General features: G+C 41.0%; 1 protein-coding gene across 1 annotated transcript in view; it reads right to left on the bottom strand.

Moving 5' to 3' along the window:
• The window catches only part of egfra (epidermal growth factor receptor a (erythroblastic leukemia viral (v-erb-b) oncogene homolog, avian)), a 39,764-nt gene extending 19,313 nt beyond the window's left edge, over nucleotides 1-20,451 (bottom strand). Inside the window, exons 1-3 of the mRNA XM_079348163.1 lie at nucleotides 20,129-20,451; nucleotides 884-1,035; nucleotides 31-217 (exon numbers count right to left, since the gene is read on the bottom strand). Coding sequence (XP_079204289.1) covers nucleotides 31-217; nucleotides 884-1,035; nucleotides 20,129-20,207 — 418 coding nt within the window. The 5' untranslated portion in view covers nucleotides 20,208-20,451. The remainder of the gene's footprint in view (nucleotides 1-30; nucleotides 218-883; nucleotides 1,036-20,128) is intronic.
• Nucleotides 20,452-21,074: the final 623 nt, after the last annotated feature.

Raw genomic sequence — 21,074 nt, forward strand, 5'->3', positions numbered from 1 at the left:
CAGTGAAAAAAAGGTTAGACATGGAGTTACCTGTCAGGCTGGTCAGAACGAGCTCATTAGTGGCCTGGCCTGTACTTTTGTTTTGATTGGCTATAACTGCGAGGGCAAACTTTCCCTCATAGAGTGAGTGACCTCGAATGATGCGCAGATTATCCAGAGAAATCCTTGACGCTGTGTTGAGAGCGATCAGGACGTAGCCCCCAACTTCTTCAATAGACTGTGGAAAAAAAAAACCAAAAGGGTGAGGAAGCGTGGTTGTAAACAAAAGCAGCCAGTGTGAAAGTCAGGGGTTCTCCCCGAGAAAATATAAAACTCAAAACAATGGAAGCACACCTTTTGGAATAACTAATGCCACTAAATGTAAAATTAATGCACAAATGCACATATATATATATATATATATATATATATATATATATATATATATATATACATATAAGGAGACGATGATGGGCTTTTCAAAAGGGTGTTAGCTATGGCCTTGTCTTCCTAACCAGTGGAAATTAGATCTGTGGAAGTACTGCATAATTTCTGCTGACTGCATTTTATTCTGCTTTCGAGCGTGCAAGCTTGCAATGTGAGTGCGTGTGTGGTCCCTCATCACATCTGCCCAGTGTTCACAGCCTCGTCTTTACAGCTGGGGTTCAAGCGAAAGCTCCAACCAGAGCGTCATAAACACATTGAATCATCTGTCACTGCGGACTTTCTCTCCACCGATTTTAATGATCTGCACTGAAGTGATAAGAGCCTGCAAAGATCCAGGATAGATTGTCTGGTAAACTAGCATCAGACCACCGAATAGACAACTTTAAATAAACCGAGAATAGAAAACGTTTTCCATCTGTTATTCAGCCTCCTCTGCTAACAGAGAAAGATGATTTACCCCGAGGAAGGACAGGTCCCGGTGCTCATCCATGTAGGTGATCTCCAGGTTTTCCAGAACCACTGTGCAGTTGCTGTAGGTCTTCACCATGTTCAGGTAATGGTCATCTCTTGAACCCAGGAGATTGAATCGGTTGGTGAAGCCTTGGCATACTGCAGAGGAAACAAAAACAGCAGGACAATTTGTATGATTTATTTGAAAAACAAGACACAAACGAGTTCTGAGCATTTATCAGCAGTGCTATCATCCGACGCATTCACTTCTTACGTAACTCATTGGCTGCAGTTACAACCCTCTGTGTGTGTCTGTTTGTAAATGTTGGTCTGCGCAGTCATAACTTGGCCAGCTGGGATGTGAAAATGCACGATCTGGATTGCGTCTACGTCAGGAATCAGATCGCACCAACGAAGCGACTCCTGGCTCGTGAGTCAAAGTGAGCTGGCCGTGTTTATACTGGAAGGAGGCCTGAATCTTTCCACTGCTATACAGGCTAGTTTAAACAACCACTGCATCTCTGGAGCCATTGTGTCATTTCAGTGAAAAAAAGATTTGGTGTGTCAGATATTCCATGAGATTTGGGAGTTGCGCTTCTCCGGAGGAACTTTATCTCTCTAAATCTCATCGTTAATAACTAATTCAATAACTTTAGCCCCGTGAAAGCATAGGAGTTCTTTTTGGGCAGGTTCTTGATATGATTAAATAAAAGCTGAGGACTTAAATGTAATGCTGATCCATGCAGTTTTCAGTTTGTTACGACAAACTCATACAGTACAGTACTCGTTGATAGGCAGATTCGCTGGGCTGACATAGTGGGCTGATAAGTTGTTATGCAACTAAGTATTTAGATAAGGAGAGCAGTGTCACTGATAATAGCATGAAAAAACAAGAGGCTTATGTTGTGGTAGTGATCAAAGGAGGAGTTTGACGAAAGCCTGATGTAGTCCACGGAGCAGGTCGGACAGGTTCTGACTGGCACAGAAGACAGTCAGTTGTGTCTAACACCGTCGACATGGCAGACACACGCACGCATGCAGACGCTCTGCATGCACGCATAATGAGCGTTTAATGATTTCCATAGTTTGAGGTTTGCTTGAGCAATAGGGTCAGGAAAATAACCGATTCGTCCTCCTGATTATTAGATGGTGTTGTCGTAATGTCTCTTGGGTCACATTCCACAACGTGTCTGCTCTTGACTCGAAGAGAGAACCAAACGCTCGCTGCAACGTCTGAGACACACCTCGCGACAACATTCAGGACGGAGCATGTAATGTCACTGTGGCACGTCAAGTTAACCACATTTTACGAGAAATAATAATAATTTAAAAAAATACATCATCCTCAATCCAAGTCCTTCATCTATACTTCAGTTTGTAGACATGTTGTTGTTTTGAATTCACACCCAGGCACCCAATCAGTGAGAATTAGTAACAAACATCTGTCTCCCTCCTTACACCTACTCCTCATTAGTTTGTCCCTCGGGGAGCTCCCTGACATGCACCCGGCAGTCCAGCAGCCATAAGTCCAAGCAAGAGAGGCAGAGAGCAAAGTGCCTGTTTTAATTAGAGGAGTGATGTGAGGTGTTCTTAGCTATTCAATTTACCAGACTTAGAAAGCAAACAATTAAAAAAAAAAAACAGAGCTTTTTGTTTCTTTGCAACTGTGAATTTCAATCAACCGGATTGGGACCACTTGCTAGTACTGACTTTTTTTTTTTTTTTTTTACCATGTTTATCTCCCAGCTGCATATACTAAGCTTCCTGTCCGTCTTCAGTTGATATTTATGATGTGCAGTAAAGTGTGCAGGAGGCAGGTGTCTAAACTTCCCCACATAGAGGCTTAAACTTGTATGGTGCACAAGGAAGAAGAAGAAGGAAAAAAAAAGGTGATTGCTCAAGCTAGCAGGATTACAGTAAACATTGTGTCCAGTTGTGATTTCCAAACTGTGTTGCAGGTGGTAAGTGACCTGATATCCAGGCTCATAAACTGACTTCCTCATCAGGCTGCACCACAGGGGACAGAAACAAGGTCAGGCTGTAACTACATTAAAGGTATTATAAAAGACTGCATCATAACACTACCTTGACCTACACATTCTTCTTACAACACTTTCCCAAATGAAAACAACTCTTGTATACTGAGTTTAAAGTGTCATAAAAAAAAGGTGGCACACCTTGAAAACTACATTTTTCCTTGTAAAGATAAACAACGGCAGTGAGTAGAAAATTCTAACGATGGGAAACTAGTGGGAAGTCAGTAATATGATTCATTTTTGACTCATCAAAGAATCTAAAACACAGTTTTTCTGTCTGCCAAAAATGCAAGGGTGGGACTTTGGATGACATAACTGATACTGTGACAAAGACTAATTACAGATTGCCTCACTTCTCCCGGCTGTATTGTCGTCACACGTCGTCCAGGAGGCAACTTTAGTAGCAAGGAGTGGCAGATCTGGTACACATCTCATAACTTAAGACTCTATGCATGAGCGTGTGGGTGTGTGCACATCCATGTACGTATGTGAGTGTGCAAAACTGTGTGGAGTGTGTAACATTCCCGGGATTGTGCTGCACCGATCAGCACCCAGCCAGAGCTCAACCAAAGACTTGATAAACCCGACCATTAGTCATCAAAGCTTGTTGAAATGTGGGGCTGCTTATCGCTCTCATGGCGTTTACTGAAGGACTAGCGTTGGAAGTCAAGGGCGTGTGGTGGATATTTATTTCTTGGGGCTATAAGAACTGCAAAACTATGAAAAATATCACCTTGTGTTTGTTATAATGAGAGGACTTTTAGCTCATTATTCAAGCGCTAACTCTATACACACTCAAGTACCACACATATATCTATATCTGTAGTATTTATAATTTTTCATGAAGTATTTTAAAGCTATACAAAGGCTAGCTGGATAGCAGATATACTACTTTTCGGTTATTTCTTTCTTTGTTAATAATTTAATAGTTGGCACCAAACTACACAATGTTGACATGTTAGTCCAACTTAGAAACTTAGAAAGACTTATATGACACCAAAAAAAAAAGGAAAAGCTGGGTATAAAACCAAAGTCATGGAAGACCAAATCTGGAGTAAACATTCGAGACACAATAACCAAACATGTTGAGGACCAAAAACCAACCAAAGGAAAATCCCATTTTGAGGTCTCATTTAATATCTTGGTGGAAAGATTGTGCTTTTCTGACCATTACAAGAAATACGGAATATACACGCAAACCAGATTTTCCTTTGACGTGTAAAAGAAAAATCTCCAACTCATCTAATGGTTTCCTCCTACGGCACGCTGAGTCACACCATACCTTTAAATCATCAAGCTTCATACCTTTCTACAGACAACAGACATGATCCTGCAGCTGCGTCTTCCCCTCATTCACTACCTGCAATTCAATTACACTCTGTCCAGAGTCTGCAAATTCAATTATCTGAAAACGTACACATAATTAATGGGAAGCAACATAATGCTAACTGACATGGCTTGTTTATTTCTTTCTCCGGGTCCAAGGCATTCTGGGAGACTTTCTTATGTAACTCGATCTGAGGCGTTCCTGCCCTGATAACAAATCAATGCCAGGATTAATTGCCTTATTTAGAGGTAAATGATGGTTATCCCCTGCTATGTCTCTGCAGATATATGGTAGGAACATGATGATAAAAGACATGGTAAAAAAAAAAAACACATGTTCTGCTTTTATTGGTTTGAAATTGGGGCTCACTTGGGGCTGTGATAACTCACGTTACCAGACCTTCAGATTTCAAGGAATAAATCTGTAAAAGCTACTCCCTATCAGGAGAGAGAAGCCACTTCCTTGATTCTTACTGTGCGCATACTTCCCGTCAGACTGGCTACGATAAAGGAGAGGATGAGGGATCAAATGTCACATGAAGCAGGAGCGCAAGTCGGAATGTGTGCATTCTTTGTTGGTGTACTATATCTGTGCAAACACACTTTGTAGTTCGACGAAGAGTTTCATGATATCCTGCTCTCTTTTAAAAAGGAAACGCAGTCTTCCTCTGCGTGGGAGATGCATCAATCCCTTGGAGAAAACATCTTGGGGCCTCAGAGAAGAAGAAAAGAGGCCAAGAAGGACAAGAGGATACCCCCCCCCCCCCCACACACACACACACACACACACACACTTTCCCTCCCTATCCCCAGTGAATGCAATAACACACGTCCCTTTGACATCTCAGGAAGTTGATCTTTGCATGGGGTCAGCTCCAGACGGCTACCCTGTGATGCTGAACCAGATGGTAGCTGATTGTCGTCTCCAGCGGAGGAGGATGAACGTTCTATTGGAGAGCTGATGGAAAGGAAGTGTGCGAGAGGCCGAAAGCAAGAGTCAAAAAAAGAGAAAAGAAAGGAGTCTTCAGAATGGTTTGTGGTTAAGCGAACCGAGATGTAGATGTGGGACGTCGCACAGCCGGCTGTGAGGTCAAAAAGTGGGAAGGGGGGGGGGGTGGGGGGGGGGGGGTGTAAAGCCTCACACTTGATGTATGAACATAGCTGACCTTTTCAGGAAGGCTAACAAAGGGGACGAAACCATGTGAAAGAGCAGCTGTGGAACACGAGCAAATGAAGCATCGCACATCCACGTCACACATCCTCTGAACAGTTCAACCCCTGAGACTTTAGTCAGCGGCCGTGCCTCAGCTGGAGCACAGTCTGCGAAGTTGAGCCTGTTAAAAGCTCAGCAAAGTGACCAAATAAAGACCAAAAAGGCTGATGTTTACTCCCCACTGCTGAAGAGCACTCTCCACAAGTCAGTGAGACTCTCCAGATACCTGTTGCTGGGCCCATGTTAATGTTTACTCCTCAGCACAGTGTGAGGAAACTGTGGATTTAGGTTCCGCACAAACACAGGAATACAGCATGTATACTCACACGGCTGCATACTATTTCTCAGATCTTTGGGCTTATAAAATAGACCAACACAGCTGCTCACCCATATAACAAAAAAAAAAAAAAAACATTATTTAGAATGGAAACATTTCCTTTTGGAAACTCTGAGCCTTTTATTCGGGATAATCAAATTGTAAACAGTGATTCCAGGAAAGAATTCTTTGGCGGATATTAATTTCCAAAGAAAATTGTTCATATTGACGTCTGTTTATTTTCGGCAGTGACAAAGACATTGATTCTGGAAAAGAGTTCTGTTTTCCCTTTCTTAAAAGTTGCATCAATCAATATCTTATACGAACAATGGCTTGGATAACTCTGTCTTGTGGTTACTCGGAGCGCGTTGCTGATGAACAACGCTCGACTCTGCAGGTGTTTCTATCAGACATGAGGAGACTCATCTTCTTTTTGTTCACGCTCGCTACACATTGATGTTGTTCCCAGTCAGAGCAGGACTTTCTTCTTCTTTTTTTTATGTGCAAAGAAAGAGCGAGAAACCAACTTTACTCTTTGAAGAGAACCCCATGGACAGATAAAGTTGGAAACAAGCTTGTGAACAATGACGCGTTTAACCGCTTATGTCAGATTTTGATTCTCAGATAGAAGTCATCACATTTATGAAGTCAAATTCATTATGAAATAAGAAATGTCAGGGAGGATTGGAACAAGGCGGCTTCATAGCCAAATAAAGGACGTAAACAATAATATTTTTAAACACTTAAGTGCATTATACTGTAGATGCACAATATACTGTATATACAAAAAAGTAATAACACGCTTTAAAAACATACTCTCTTACAAGCTGCCCTGTAACAACATTGATATGTGACATGACTGTTATTAAACTGTAGAAAATAAACAGTATAAAACTGAATCTGCCTTGCATCCATCCGCCAAGCAGATTCAGTTAACTTCAGCGTAGCTCACAGCTGCTAGTTAGCTATCCATTTACATCCATTTGGTAGACATAAATCTATGAAGAGAATCTACATCAATGTCCTATCAACAGGTAATCCTGTATTCGTTACCTGAGGGCAAACTGACTTCTATCAGGATACATTGATGTATTATGGTGGTTATCATTTTAACTAGAGCTGTAAGTAATCCCTGCCCATTTATCTCTACAGTCAATGCTCCATCCATTACCCAAAGCGTCTACTCATGACGGTGGAGATAAATAAACCCCAAATGATAGAAGATGCATTGATACGACGTATTAATTACTGGGCACCAATGAGATTTATTGGAGGTAGTTGAACACAGCTGCTCACCGATTACTCTCCAGCTGTGTCTGATATACCGTAAGAGGGGCCCCAACATCATGGCCCAAATAATCAAGCAACACATATCATTAGTCAGATAATTCTCCTCCCACATGCCCTGTTGGAAAGTCCATTACTCCCTCATGAAGGCAGCAAACGATCCCACCCCGGCTACCCAAAACTCACACATTCTCTGTGTGCCTCAGCCCCATTTGAATTCCAATAATGCACCCACCATTCTCCTAAAATGTTCAACCCACTTCCTCTGTGACGTCCACACATTCTCCCTATTGAAGCCCATTCTAGCCAAGACAACTCCCCCCCAAACCCCCCCCCCCCCACAACCGCTTCTCTTTTTTCTTTTTCTCCTTCCCTGTTAAAACCATACTCCTCTTCAATCCCACAGGAAGCGCAAGAGGAAGACTGGAGAGGGAGTGGGCGGCAGGCGTACTGCTGCTGCCCCCCCCCCTCTTTCTCTCTTCCACAGATCCGTCACTGAGCCATGCTTGGAAAAGAAGAGTGGAGGAAGAGGAGCGGTGGAGAGCGCGAGAGAGGAAAAATAACAACCACAAGCAGAGAAACCCACACATTTTCACATCATCCCGGCAAGAGAATGCAGCTGTGACTCGGGAATCCCCAGGTGGTTTTAAACGCTCTCGCAAGTGCAGCGCAGCATGGCCCAGGTTGGAGCACATCAACACAGAGAACAGATAACTCTCAGTCACTGACTCCTCACTTCATCTAAACAAAAGAGATAGATGCTCTTTGAGGCTCGAGGGTTTCTTATTTTTAGCCCTGATTGCTGACAGGCTCATTTCTGCGAAGGTCTCGCCACTGTTTCACAGCGTTGCCTGCCAACAGCTCTGTTACGGGCTTAGTCATGTCTCTAGCAACTCTGCCCCGCTGGAGTCTTGACTGAGATAGACCCCATAAAAGGAATATTCTCCAAAAGCCCTGGGGTTTGCGTTGGTAAGCTTTCCTCTGTTGCTCAGACCTTACTCACCATTTCAACCTCTGCGTTACACATCAGCAGGCCACTGATGAGTAGTTTCTTCCTCATTGCACGCTGGCAGAGGGCAAGAGTCACGGACAAATGGTGCTCGGGGAGTTTAGTTTGTACAGCCGAGGAGCTCTCATCATTCTCGACGCTGCGGAAGGGTATTTCGTTACATGTTGTGTTGTACTCGCCAAAAGCATGACCAATTTAATTAGCCCAAGAAAGCTCGGAAGAATTTCGCTCCATCTTCCTGCTGACACATTCGACTGAAATGTTTGAAATGCAACAGGGTGCCACTGCCAAGTACTCGGGGGGCCCCAGAGCGCTGGGTTTATAATCTTCATGAGTATTTTCGTGACCGTTCTGTCTCAGCTGAAGGAGTGTGAATAGCCACGACTGACAGAAAACGCTGCTAGTTTTTCATCAAACACCTCTCCCACAAGCCCACGGCTTGGATTTCACCTATTGTTAACATGCAGGGCATTATCCTGTTCCTGACAACAGCAAAAAAAAAAAAGAACATCACATGGAGTTAACAACGCACAGAAACAATGCGATAGCTTGTTTAAGACGATTATGAGTGGAGAGGTTGGTTGTTTCAAGGCCGCCCCCTCACTACAGAGACACAGAGGGGCTTTTGCACAACCTAAGGCCTGGCTGCTCTGCGTCTGTCAGCAGAGGCATTCGACTTGGCAGGCCAGATCCTTTTCTCTCTATCAGCTACACTGTTGAACATAAGGACGTGGCTCCGAATCACTGAAGAGTGAACGATCACAGTATTAGACAGGATGCAAAACTGCCTTACTTCACGGTTGTTCAATCTGCAACCTAAAAAACGAAGGAGATTCGCTCATGTCACCTTATTTCACCAGAAAGTTTAGACCCAAAATATAATCAACGTCCGAGCAGTAATTGCCTTAATAATAAGTGGTGAAACACTGTTCATTGTTATCAATTTCAACCATTCAAAAGATGTTACGATTGGATCATTGTTGACCTTTGAAAAGGATTAAATGATAAGAACATATATATATATATATATATATATATATATATGTTCTGAATCTTCCGATTATACAACACAATCTGAAACTTCTTCTGGTAAGATTATTTTTTCCATGTTCAATCTCAAACATAAGCCAAAGAGACTTCCGACTGAAAATTCAGCATTTTAGCAAAATTCCAACGTGTTGATCTTGCGATGAGATTCTAACATTGCCTTTGCACAAACTAACTTCAAATTCTTAATTTTGAGCCAATGTTTTTTTTTGTTTTTTTTCTAGAAGGGAACTCAAAGTCCTGTGAAAAATGTGATCATCTACCCTCCCATCACAACTGGCTAAACTCCATGTCCTGGTGAAGATTGAGCAACTCCAACATGAGGACATTGTGATGATATTTTGTCGGTTACAAACAGCTGTAATGAGGTTTCCGGCTCCAAATCCTGGATCTCATTTTAGGATGTTTTTCAATTGACGAGCAGGTGCAAAGCATTTATACGCAAAGATAAATCTCTAACACTTTCGATCACTTCCTTTCCTGGAAGCTTGAGATACAAGCACATAAAAATCACACAAAATGTGGTCTCACCAAGCCAGATTATCAACAAGAAGAAACAAAAAGTCAATTTTCTCTTTGACTGTTAGATAAATGTGACATTCAGTGGATTGTTTATTTGTCCTTTGACCCAAAAACCCAATTAGATTTAGATTGCTTTTTAATCTCTTGGAAATCTTATGGGTGCCTGATTAGTGTCACAATACTCTAATAAAAACTAAACAAGTGGACTCATATTAAAAAATCTCAGACTGCCTTAATCAGCTCAGCAAGAGGTTGTTGATGTAGTGGATATATTGCTGGCCCAGAGGGCTAATCCTTACTGCATGGCACTCATCCAACTATGCACTCCAGGGTATTTCTACCAGGGAACCCATTCCATTCCGCTCCTCACTGCTATCAAGCTGGAGTGGTTTGTTGTGAAGCTGAAAGCAGAGTAGCTGATACTGATCATTTATCAGCGCTGCTATTAGGTGTTACGGAAGTAATGGGATGCAGTGCATGGGAATATATTCTCATTTTACAGCCTTCCAATGTTTTTGTTGGGCAATCCTTCTATAAGAGGGTCAGGTCCAACTTTCTTTTTTCTTTTTTTTTTATGAGGGGAAACGTTAGAAGTAGAGCAAACAGAATTCCTTCTTTTCGTTTTCAGAGGCTTCTGGCTTTAATTATGAAAACATGTGGTAATGAAGATGTTCCGCTCAAAGTCCCACCAGGAAAATTAATTCAGAGCTCAATTAAGCATTGGTGTTGTCGAAGCATACGGGGTAATTAGAAAAAAGGTACCAGAGTGGGCGCACATTATGTTTTAGGGCTTTTTTAAACAAATCCCAGATCATCTCTGTAGCCTGGCCTTGCCACCACTATGATATTATGAGCAATGCTGTTAAAAACGTCTGCAAAGGGCTGGAATGAAATGTTGTTTTTTTACGATCACGATGAAATCCCTGAGAGTTGATATTGGCTTGTAAAACCCAGAAACCACGGCCAGAGAAAGACGGACATCTTTACTTCCTCTAACACTCTTCGCTACCAGTGGCACGATCATTACTGTTGTAGTAACTCAAACAGAGCTATATGTCACGGTTCTGTTATTTGCTTCCTAGAATTGTGCTGCTACTTTCTAGAATAGAAAGTAGATTAAGTCAAACCTCCAGACACAAACATACTTAGATGTTTGTTTGATAAAAAATAAAACGTTTTAACCATACTGGCATCAAACTGGTGACACTGGTTCAGATTGATCATGTACCTAAAAAGGACTGGAACCAAACTAAGCGCCTTCATCCATGGCAAGTAAAAGACCTATCCTAAAAGCCTTTTGTGATGCCCTAGAATTCCTTCCAGCTCGACCAGCAGTTCAAAATGCACGATCCTTTGTTTGGATTGGAACATAACTTTTGTGGTTTCCAGTGGATCAATGCTAATAAGGTTGGTCTTCCCCTGATTTTTCCTCTGCCTCCACCACAAAGTTGACATTTGTGGTTTTGTGTCACAACTCCGATGGGATGGGAGGCCAAAAACATTTGGTAAAGCCTGACATAAATCCTTTAGACTTTCATGTCACATTACTATCACGCCATAACTGAATTTCTGAAATACTTCCATTTATGACAAGACAACTACAACATTAAACACTTTTCTATTAGCTGCTGTATGTTTTTATAGTGCTACGTAGTAAATGTATGCATTCACAAACTCATAACTCCGAGCATTCAGAATTGTCATTTAGAGGAACTTTGATGTGAAAATAACTTCTCTGCCAAAGTACAGCCACCCAGAGTTGCTAGCACAGCAGCAGACTCTTAATCCTAAAATCATTCCAGGAGGTTTTGCTCTCTACTAATATTTGTATGAAGGATTACACGCACTGATCCAGCATAAAACTCCAAAACAGCTCAATAGATTCTTTTAACCTAGCGGCCTTCATAACAGCAAACAGGGATGCCTTTCTCCTCACTGTTGACACAGAGTTGTAAAGTCATGTCTACAAGGCAAGTTAAGGTCAAGGAAGACAGATAAGCCCGTGTCAAAGAAGACAACAAAGTCCTAAATAAAGAAGCCTTTGTCCTTAGACTTTGGGTTTCAGCGGGGAAGGAGGGATCCATTCAAATTAGGTCTACACATGTGCCACAGGGGCTAGATAGGAATTAATTCATCTCATGGACTTTCCTTTTCTTTGTGTATGTTTCTTACTCATGCGTGTTCTGTCATTATCTTATTTGGATCCCAGCCACCCACCCACTATGTATATTGGCAAATGTTCAGCCTGATTAGCATTTTCTGCAGGAGGCACTCCTGTTGGAAGGCCGGTAAAGCTTACCACAAAAGTCACAATGTAAGTTGAGTGTTCAAGCTGTGCATTCTGCAACTTTTCAACACCGGACCCATTTTAAATCTCTTGACAGGGGGTCTAGACTATAGAAAAAAACCTGGAAGAAACACAGGTATCAGTGAACTCAGTGATCTTTACTGTGCTCAGACCCTTATGGACCTACAATCGGCTCAAAATCAACAAATTGGCAAGCTATTTTGTTCCTCATGTTGGCATTCAAGTGGTGCTGAAAGCAAGATAAAAGGCTTTAAACTTGCTGAAGGTGTTTGTCTTCTTTCAAAGAATACAACACATGATTGATTCTGTACCACACCCTTTGCAGTGAAGCAGGTAATGCCTTAATAACACTGTCAAAAGAAAACATACAGCACTTTTTCATAGGTGGTCGAGCAATGAAAACTAGAAGGCAAGCCTGATCAGGATTCCCTGAAAAATATATTTATCATTATGGGTTATATAAATGAACTTGACACTTCTTTTTTTTTTGACGTTAACAAATTAACCCTGACAGTAAGTGAAGCCGTCAGCTGCTGTCAAGTCAAACAGTAGCTGTGAGTCACAGTTTAAATTGCACAAGTTAGTTAACAAGGCCAATGGACCACACGGGAAGAGGCTAAATACTGCAAAGGAAGTTTCACAGATCAGCCACCCCCACTCAAGCCAATGCTTTCTTCTGGAATATTCTGAGATGGGGATTTTTTTTTTTTTACAAAGCTATTGTTCCCTCCCTGTAGGGGAGTCGTTGTCCGGGCCAGCACGGTCTGAAATCCCTCTGAGTATGTTACCCTTAGGTCATGGACAAAATGCCACGCCTACACATGATCTTTTGGATGGTGCTCAAAGAAGTCCATCTTCAATTGAGATGCAAAAGTGAGGCAACGAAAACAAGAAAGACAAGCTCTGAGGGCCTCTTTGATAGGTGATCACGCAAGGGCAAAGAATACCAAAGTCAAAGATCTAACCCCTTCCTTCTGACGTTTGTTTGTGCATCCTCAACTTTCCTGTTTTTCTCCCCCTGCCACGATCCTTCCTTTAATCCGTGCACCGTTCCTGTCCATCTCATTGACATCTCTTAAATTTGCATAGTGACACTAAGATCCATGGAGCTGAGAACGGAATACAAATACGCCGACTTATAAATCAGTCAGGAAAACAAGGGCTCAGACGTGCCAGTCCATTTTCCGTCTGAACTGAATTGAGCTGCAGATATTCTCCAGAGCTGGCATGAGTGATGCTTTTGAGTCAAGCTGAAAGGCTCAAGGATGGAAACCTTTTTGTGCCCACTTTCCATCGTTGCCTTCACGACCAGAACTGAGCGTTGGTTTAAGCAATTCCAGTCTGCCAGGAAACATCTTAAATCTGCTTCTGCTAACAGAAAAAAAAAAACGAAAAAAAAACAAAAAAACGGGAAATTCTTTCAAACAGGAAATAATTGGTTGGAAATAATTAAGTTCCTGCATCTGGAATTGATGTAAAGCCAGCAAAAAAAAAAAAATACCAGCCACTGAATAGAAGGAAGTTTAATTTGGCTAATAGCACTGAAAGTAGGTCACTTTTAGAATAAAGAAAAAACTTCATACATATTAGTGACAGCGGGAACATACTGACATAATCGTGGCAGGAACTTCCATGAGGATGTTAGTCCAATTTCCACAGAAGGCCAATGCTGAAATACATTGTGATCTAATCTTAATATAAATATAGGTTTCAAATAAATGTTCATATGTACAGTATCATATCAAGTGGAAGTAGGGCTGGGTGATTTGACCTCAAATCAATATCACGATTAATCAGGCAACCCAAAATCAAAAGATGACATCACATTTACTTTTATCAGACGGCTAAAAAGCAACAAATCCCAAAAACGAATCAGGGCTTTATTAGGTGTATCGGTACTTTGTTTTCTATGAGTGGAATAGCGTATTCATTGATTAAGTGTAAACTAAATCCATAACCGACTTATCCTTTCACTTCTTTGGTTTTTATACAGACTTTCATGTTGAGGACATTTCTGTCAGTATCAGTGTTTTTGTTTGTAACGTTACTCCTGAAGGGAACAGGAATCATACAAGTGTCCATCCATGTACATTTCTCCGCCTGCGAGATGAATAAAGAATCAGCAGGAGGGCAAACATAGACGCCTCAATAATTCTATTAGAGCTGTGGCCTCTTTCCCTTTTAACACGACGCTGCACCTGACGAGATTGGGAAGATTGCAGAAGGACTTTTTTTTTCCAGCCTGAATTCCTGGGTCTCTTTCCACTGGAGAGTCCACGGCACAGCTCGTGGATCATGGAAAGGCCATAAATGCAAAGGGATCACTTTGTTACCATGTACAAACAAAGGACACAAATCAGTTCAATGAGTAACCACATTCACTCACTTCTTCCACGCTGGCTTCTCACTGTATACAAACTCCACAATGGATTTAAGTAGCAGAAGTTACAACACAATAAATACTGGGTTTGTTTGAATAAAAGGCTCAAAAACGAGCTTTCGATAATTCAAATAAGAGATGAAGCAGGCTGCATTTCCAAACATATTTAATATTTATCCCAGACATGAAAGCAAAACATGAAACTTTATTGTCTGAGCTTTGTTGAGTCTAAACAACAGTGGAACCAGACACGTAATTAAAGGTTGTAGAGCTGACGCACTGCTTGATTTTCTACACAATAGATTAACTGTGTTCAGATTGGTCTTCACAGTTTAAAAGTAAGAACAACAAAACGCGGCTTTACTCCTGTTTCCTCTTGATGACATAGACGCGTCTAGCCTCGGGTGCGTCTGCTGCACGCCACAGATCTCGCCTGCTCGACAAAAGTATCAGTGCAGCCAGATAACCTGCCCTCTACAGAGGCACCATTGTCCCAGAGTGAAACCAGAATCCTACACCTCGCCAGAAGCTCTCTTTCGAAAAAGCTCGACCACTCAGACATGGTGCAGTCTGTCAGAGCTGGGGAGCAGGAAGGGAAGAAATTCTCCTCCAGCTCCCACGGCCGAATCCAACAAGCCAAATATCCAACAATGTCTGCAGCAGATGCAAGTCTGGGAAGGTCATCAGAGGGGTAGCTAGACAAAGCACAGGCAGGAGTAAGACCGGGACCACTCTGGACCTGGAGAGAGTCTAGTATTTCACATGATCATAACCTACACTGCCGTCCATCTGATCCAAAAGAGGGGGCTTCAATGGCTGGGGGGGGGGGGGGGGGGGAACTAGAGGAGTGATGATGAGGGAAGTTGGCTTGTTAGGTCCCCCACACAAGGCAGAGGGAAAAGCACTTACTCAGGATGCGAAAAAGCACTGCAGGAGCGAAATTTTATCATGATTCAGCGACAACTTTTGCAGGTGTGCAGATTTAAATGCAGAAAAGATGGGAGCTGGACTTCACCGAGATTTATTATCGTATAATCTCATTCTGTCGAGAGCTTGAATAACATTACTAACTCAGGAAAGCGTACTGGTATAAGCTGGTTATTTTGTGCGCAAAGAAAAAAAATCGGTGAGCCCTGAGTAAGAGATTAGGGATTAAGTTAACATGCCCCTGAGATTATAGTCTGATCTTTCACAGTTTCACTAATAACCCAGTTAAAGAGGCTCTCAGGCTGATATTCCTCATAACTTTGGCAGCTTGGAACATTTACTTCGAAAAAGGTAGAACAGCTTGGAGATATTAAACATGCCATCATCATCCTCTACAGTACAACTTGAGTCCAGAAGACCATTAAGCATTTCATCTGGGAAATAAATCATCTCGGTTATTACTCGTGGTCGAGTGCCGTGAGAAGCAGTGGGCATTATTTACAACCTCTCCACACATGATGACAGTTAATAAACTGAGCACGCCAGAGCGTGGGGGACGAGGAGCTTTTCTATTATTCAGCAGGTCCTGTCTGACTCCCACAGAAAGCATCACACACTGTTAGCTGTCAGGAGCGGCAGACTGACAGGTGGGCGTCCTCTGGGAGAAGCTGTTCGCTGCCAGGACCGTTATCAAATCTCAAATTCATTTCCAAAAAGACTTAATGGCTTCTGCATAACACGACTGCAACTAGAGTCGAGGCGGACTAAATGACTCCATGAAAGAATCTGTTTATTCAAAGCAGGATTATGATTAAGAGCACTGGGGGAAAAAAAAAACACATTTTATGTAACTGTAGACAGTGGTGTAGTGGTGCCTGAAAGAGTGGAGAAAATTTCCCCAAATGTTTTTTTTTTTTAAGAGTGGCCCGTCCTGCAGAGGATAAACCTCTGTAATAAAAAAATGACATTTAAGACTCATCCTGCATTTTTATTTTACAGTTCAAAGTAACTATCTTACTTTTAAAAGATATTGCATGTTTCTTTTGTTGTAAAAAAAAAAAAAAAAAAAAATCTCTGTTTGAATGATATGGGTGTGTCATTGTAGCTCAGGCTGAGCAATCAGAAATGGTGTATGCCCTGTGGACGCTGTAAAATCGGTGCTGCTCCACACCACTGACTGCATATAAGACAAACTACACGATCAAATGCACCCTGCCTCCTTTCTTTAGCGGTGCTATATTTACCCGTCGACTTTCTGTCTCCTCTCAACACAAAGACACAGAGAGGTGCACGATCAAACAGGCAAACGGCTTCAAACTCAATATTCCCATTCTTTAATAGGAATGAGTCCTTCATGTGAGAGGGAGGTAGACACACATCAGGTATCTCTCTGGTGCTAACGCTTCCACTGTAGCTAGCTCGTTAAGCTAACATCAATGTGTTGAGTTACTTGGAAACACTTTTTCAAGCTACATGTAAATGTTGTAAAAGCGCTTTAAATAAAAAAAAAGATTGCAAGCTCGAGGCCTTAAAGACTGAGACTAAAGCTGAAGTACATCTCCTCGAATGTAATGATCCACATAGCACACATTGGACTTCATTGTATTTCAGAGTAAATGGAACCAGTGAGCCTGAATATTTGAGGTAAGGAAGTTACTTTATATATGTATTAAACTATATATTTAAAGTCTTCAAATTCATGTTTGAACTTCAGACATTTTAAGGGTTAAAATAAAGAGAGAAAATAGCTTTCAAGACGAGGATGCAAAGTGTTTGCTCATCTATAGCAGTAAGTTATAGATCAGCTTTAGAAAGGCTGCACAGTCAATTTGCCTTTTTTGTCACCAACACATGTAGATAGTACCTTCGGTTAGAAAAATAAACACACAGTTCAGACTATTCACTTTTGCTTTTGTTTTGTTTTTGTCTACTGTACAAGCAAAAATAGAAAGACACCACCCACCACACTCTTTAAACCCCTCTTACCTCATCCTCACTGTTTCAACATGTGGAGAAACCCAAGGCTTGACAAGCCCGCTGTGCCTAGTTACTGTTGCTAAGCTGTGATTGGACAATCACTGTATGTGGGAGGAGTTGGCAGAACTGTCAATTAAAAAGTGATGAATTATTTGATTTTGAGAGATGCACAGCACTGTAAACAGCTGACCAGATGTTCCACTCGCCTCTTTGCATCATAAACACATGCAGGTCGAGCCAACTCATGAAGTCGTCAATCACTCACAACCATGTATCTCCTGGTTTAGTGATTTTAAAATAAGTCAAAGGATTACATGCTCCTTTGGGTGCTGAGAAAATTATCCTCCAACTTAAGTCTCATTAAACCCTTCCCAAACCCCTGGATTAACTGAGAAATGCATCGTCACTAAGCTAAGATCAAGACTGTTTTGTTTTGACTTGATTTTGGAGATGCTTTTATAATGTATATGTGGTAGCACTATAGCATTTTCAATTACTGGAAGACGTGTGATTTATGTTTTCTTAATTTTGGCAGACTGGAAGCGACCCAACAGACAGGTTCATAAATCACTTAACTTTCCACTAATCTTGTGGTAAAGTATGACCAAAGGCAATATTTCCAGAATCAGATTTACATTATCTTTAAAAAAAAAAGGAATTTCAAATCTTAATGCATCATGAGCTAATCATCAATATATAGCAGACAGCTTGCTGCAGATATATAAAAAAATAAAATAAATAGAAATCACGCTTCAAAAACTTTCCAGAAAGAGTTCTTGGAGAGACGCTGCTTGACAGGCTCCATGTGTAACAGAAAATAATGAAAAGTAAGGCCTGGATTTGACGTCATGATTTAAGGACTACAGATGTTGAGATCTCTTTGACAATCAAATACGAGTTCAATTCACCAGGTATAATTATAAGGAAGCCATGAGAGTAACAGTATTTCAAGTAAGACTTTCTTTGTCAACAACACCTTCAATAACAGCGAGTTTCATGCAGTCAAAAGTTGTTAGAAGGATTTATTCTGAGTTAATAGATAAGCCACCTGCAAACAGGATGGCAATAATCCATTGAAGCACACTCCAGCTAATCTCTCTTTAATCAAGAATGATAACATATGTGTTTGTCAAGACGGAAAACAACCTTTGAATTAAAGAATTTGTAATCCTGAAGATTTAGTGCCAAAATAATGTACCGCTAATTATCATCATATGCAAACCGTGTTTCAGGCTTTTTGGACTTTGTGTGCTAGAAAGACAGTGTTTGCAACATAGAAACATCTGTCCTAGCCTCTGGCCAACAACAAAACGACAACAACAACAAATAAAACTCTCGCACCATATGGTGGACCTACGTTTTTCTTTGGAAAGGAAGTTGGAAAAAAATGTCCAACACTTATACGAAACGATACTGCATAACGCATCTATCACTTCAGCTGCGCCTTTCTAATCTTCTCTGCTTTCATGACAGTTCTATAATCCTTGTGGAAGACTTAATGCTGAGGGAAATGTGCACTGTTTGTTTAGATGCTCAGTTATATTTAGGGACTGTGTCTTTTTTGCCTCTAAAACACTTTTGATTTGTTATTGTCTGAAAACTAACACCGGTTCTTACTTGTTGGAGGAGACAGGAAAGATGCAGCTTGCACATGTGTGCAGCTGGCGTGGCCATGTGTATACAGTGCCTATCTGCTTATAAGGAAGAACAACAGTGCAATGAGATGGACAATGATGATTCATGAGAATAGGAAGTTAAAGTCATTAGGGTGCAAAGTGATACTTCTGGTCACTTTCTCTCCCTGACATCTGGCCTTAATGAGGCTTGAGTCACTCAAACTGCACGTGGAGCACCCTTTAAATTCAACCACTGAGAAACCAGATCTTTCCGGTGCTTATTTCTCAGTCAAATCTATGTCAAATATTGTCTTGGCCTTAAGTGAGATGTTCATCTAAAGTCTTAAATTTAAAGAAAAGACAGTAGTGTGTGAAAGCATTGAATTAAGAGTCAAAACATTGGCATGTGATTACAGCATTAGATTTCCGTGACCTTTATCGTTAAGGCTAAAAGGAAACACTTAAACAAGCAAAGCTGATGCCACTAAAAAAAACCTGCTCCTCTACTTCTTCAACACTTGTTCTTTAGCCATCTTCTCTCTTTCCATATTCTCTCATTTATAACTGATTAAAGTGTTCAACATACTGTCACATTTGATAGAACTTCTTTTCAGAACTGGAGACCAAGTGAGGAAGGTACTTTTTTAAAAAATTGTTTTCATGCAAAGATACAGATAAAAAGAGTAGATCTGTGATTCAAGGTGACAGCAATGTCCTCATTTTAGGCTATTTCTATTTTTTGCCAACAATTAGGTCAAACACTGCGTAAGGGCATTTGGGACCAAATTCTAACTTTTTTTCCCCGGCAAACAATGAGATCAAACACAATTTAAAAGAGGGGAAAACTTAAATGAAGTGACAATGGATTTGGTAAAGCTGCCAATGAAATCCAGTTGTTGCAGCATTATCAATGTAGTGCAGATGTGCGTGCATTTAACTTAGGTTTTGCGGAGTTCTAAAATGGATCGATCTAAACTTTTCTGAGGCACAAACATTAATCTATTCATCTAAATCTATTCATTATACACAACCATACCGCATTGCTACTGGTCAATGACCTGTACATGAGCCTATTTGTAGCTTTAAATGTGTCAAAGACTGAACATAGAGGCACTAAGAAACTTTTCTCCCACACACACACACTATCAAGTTTCTGCGGCTTTTTCAGCGGTCTGAGATTTTTGTGAGATTTATGTAAATGTAGGACGACCAAGAGGAAAGCCAAAGAGCGTTTTTGGAGCCCAAACTCAGCCACGTACATGTCGTAAAAGCTCCCTGTCTGACATACCTTTCTTTTCCGCCAGAACACAGCAGCCCAGACACAGCGCAGAGGTGAGACAGATCCACTTCACTAAACAGGCTGCCATCGTGTTTTTCAAGCTCCGCGTGAGAAGGTGTCATTCCATGTTAGCCACGCGCGATATTCCGCTCTCTCAAAAAACTTGAACAATCTGTAGGCTTGTCTTTTTTGTCGTTAAATAAAAATACTTTTCTTTCCTTCTCTCCGAAACTTTGACAGCTCCTCCTCCTCCTCGCAGATATCTCCTACAGTCCTGGCTCTCGCAGCGCGAGGACAAACTACTGGCTGCTGTGACGTCAGCAAGAGGGAGGTGAGATGCGCCTCTCAAACTGCTCAGGTACAGGCATAAAATAAGACTTGGAGAAGTAGGTCAAAAACATTGTCTTTTTGTTTTTAAAGGCTCTTAATGGCGAAATGCCTAGTCTGTATTGTGTTAAAAAAGTGGTTAAAAAATAAAGACTAGATTAAGTTGTTATTTATTATTATTATTATTATTATTATTATTATTATTATTATTTTTACAACCAAGCCTTTTTTAAATATCTCATAAAGTTATGACCTTTTATGACTCATGTCCTGTTCTTATAAAAGAAATCTTTTTTTTGGATTGAGGTAGACAAACGATATTGCATTTTATAAACACAAGGATTTTCATTTGTTGATAATGATCCCTCAAACTCACATTAAAATAATGACAGTGACATATTAGGTCAGTTAAAATGAGGTATAAGTCATAGAGAAACAGCCCATACTCAAACACCAATCAATGAATAAGCAAATATTGAGAGATGCATTGATCCAGCTCTATAAGTATTTTGACTTCAGTTTAGTTTGGGATTTGATATGCTGTGAGTTACTTAATGTACTTAAGAACTTGCAATATTTCCAAATATATGACTGTTTAGAGTAGATTGACAAGCTGCCTCCAGTGTAA

This window comes from Symphodus melops, assembly GCF_947650265.1.
Source record: "Symphodus melops genome assembly, chromosome: 7".
NCBI classification, from domain to species: Eukaryota; Metazoa; Chordata; class Actinopteri; order Labriformes; family Labridae; genus Symphodus; species Symphodus melops.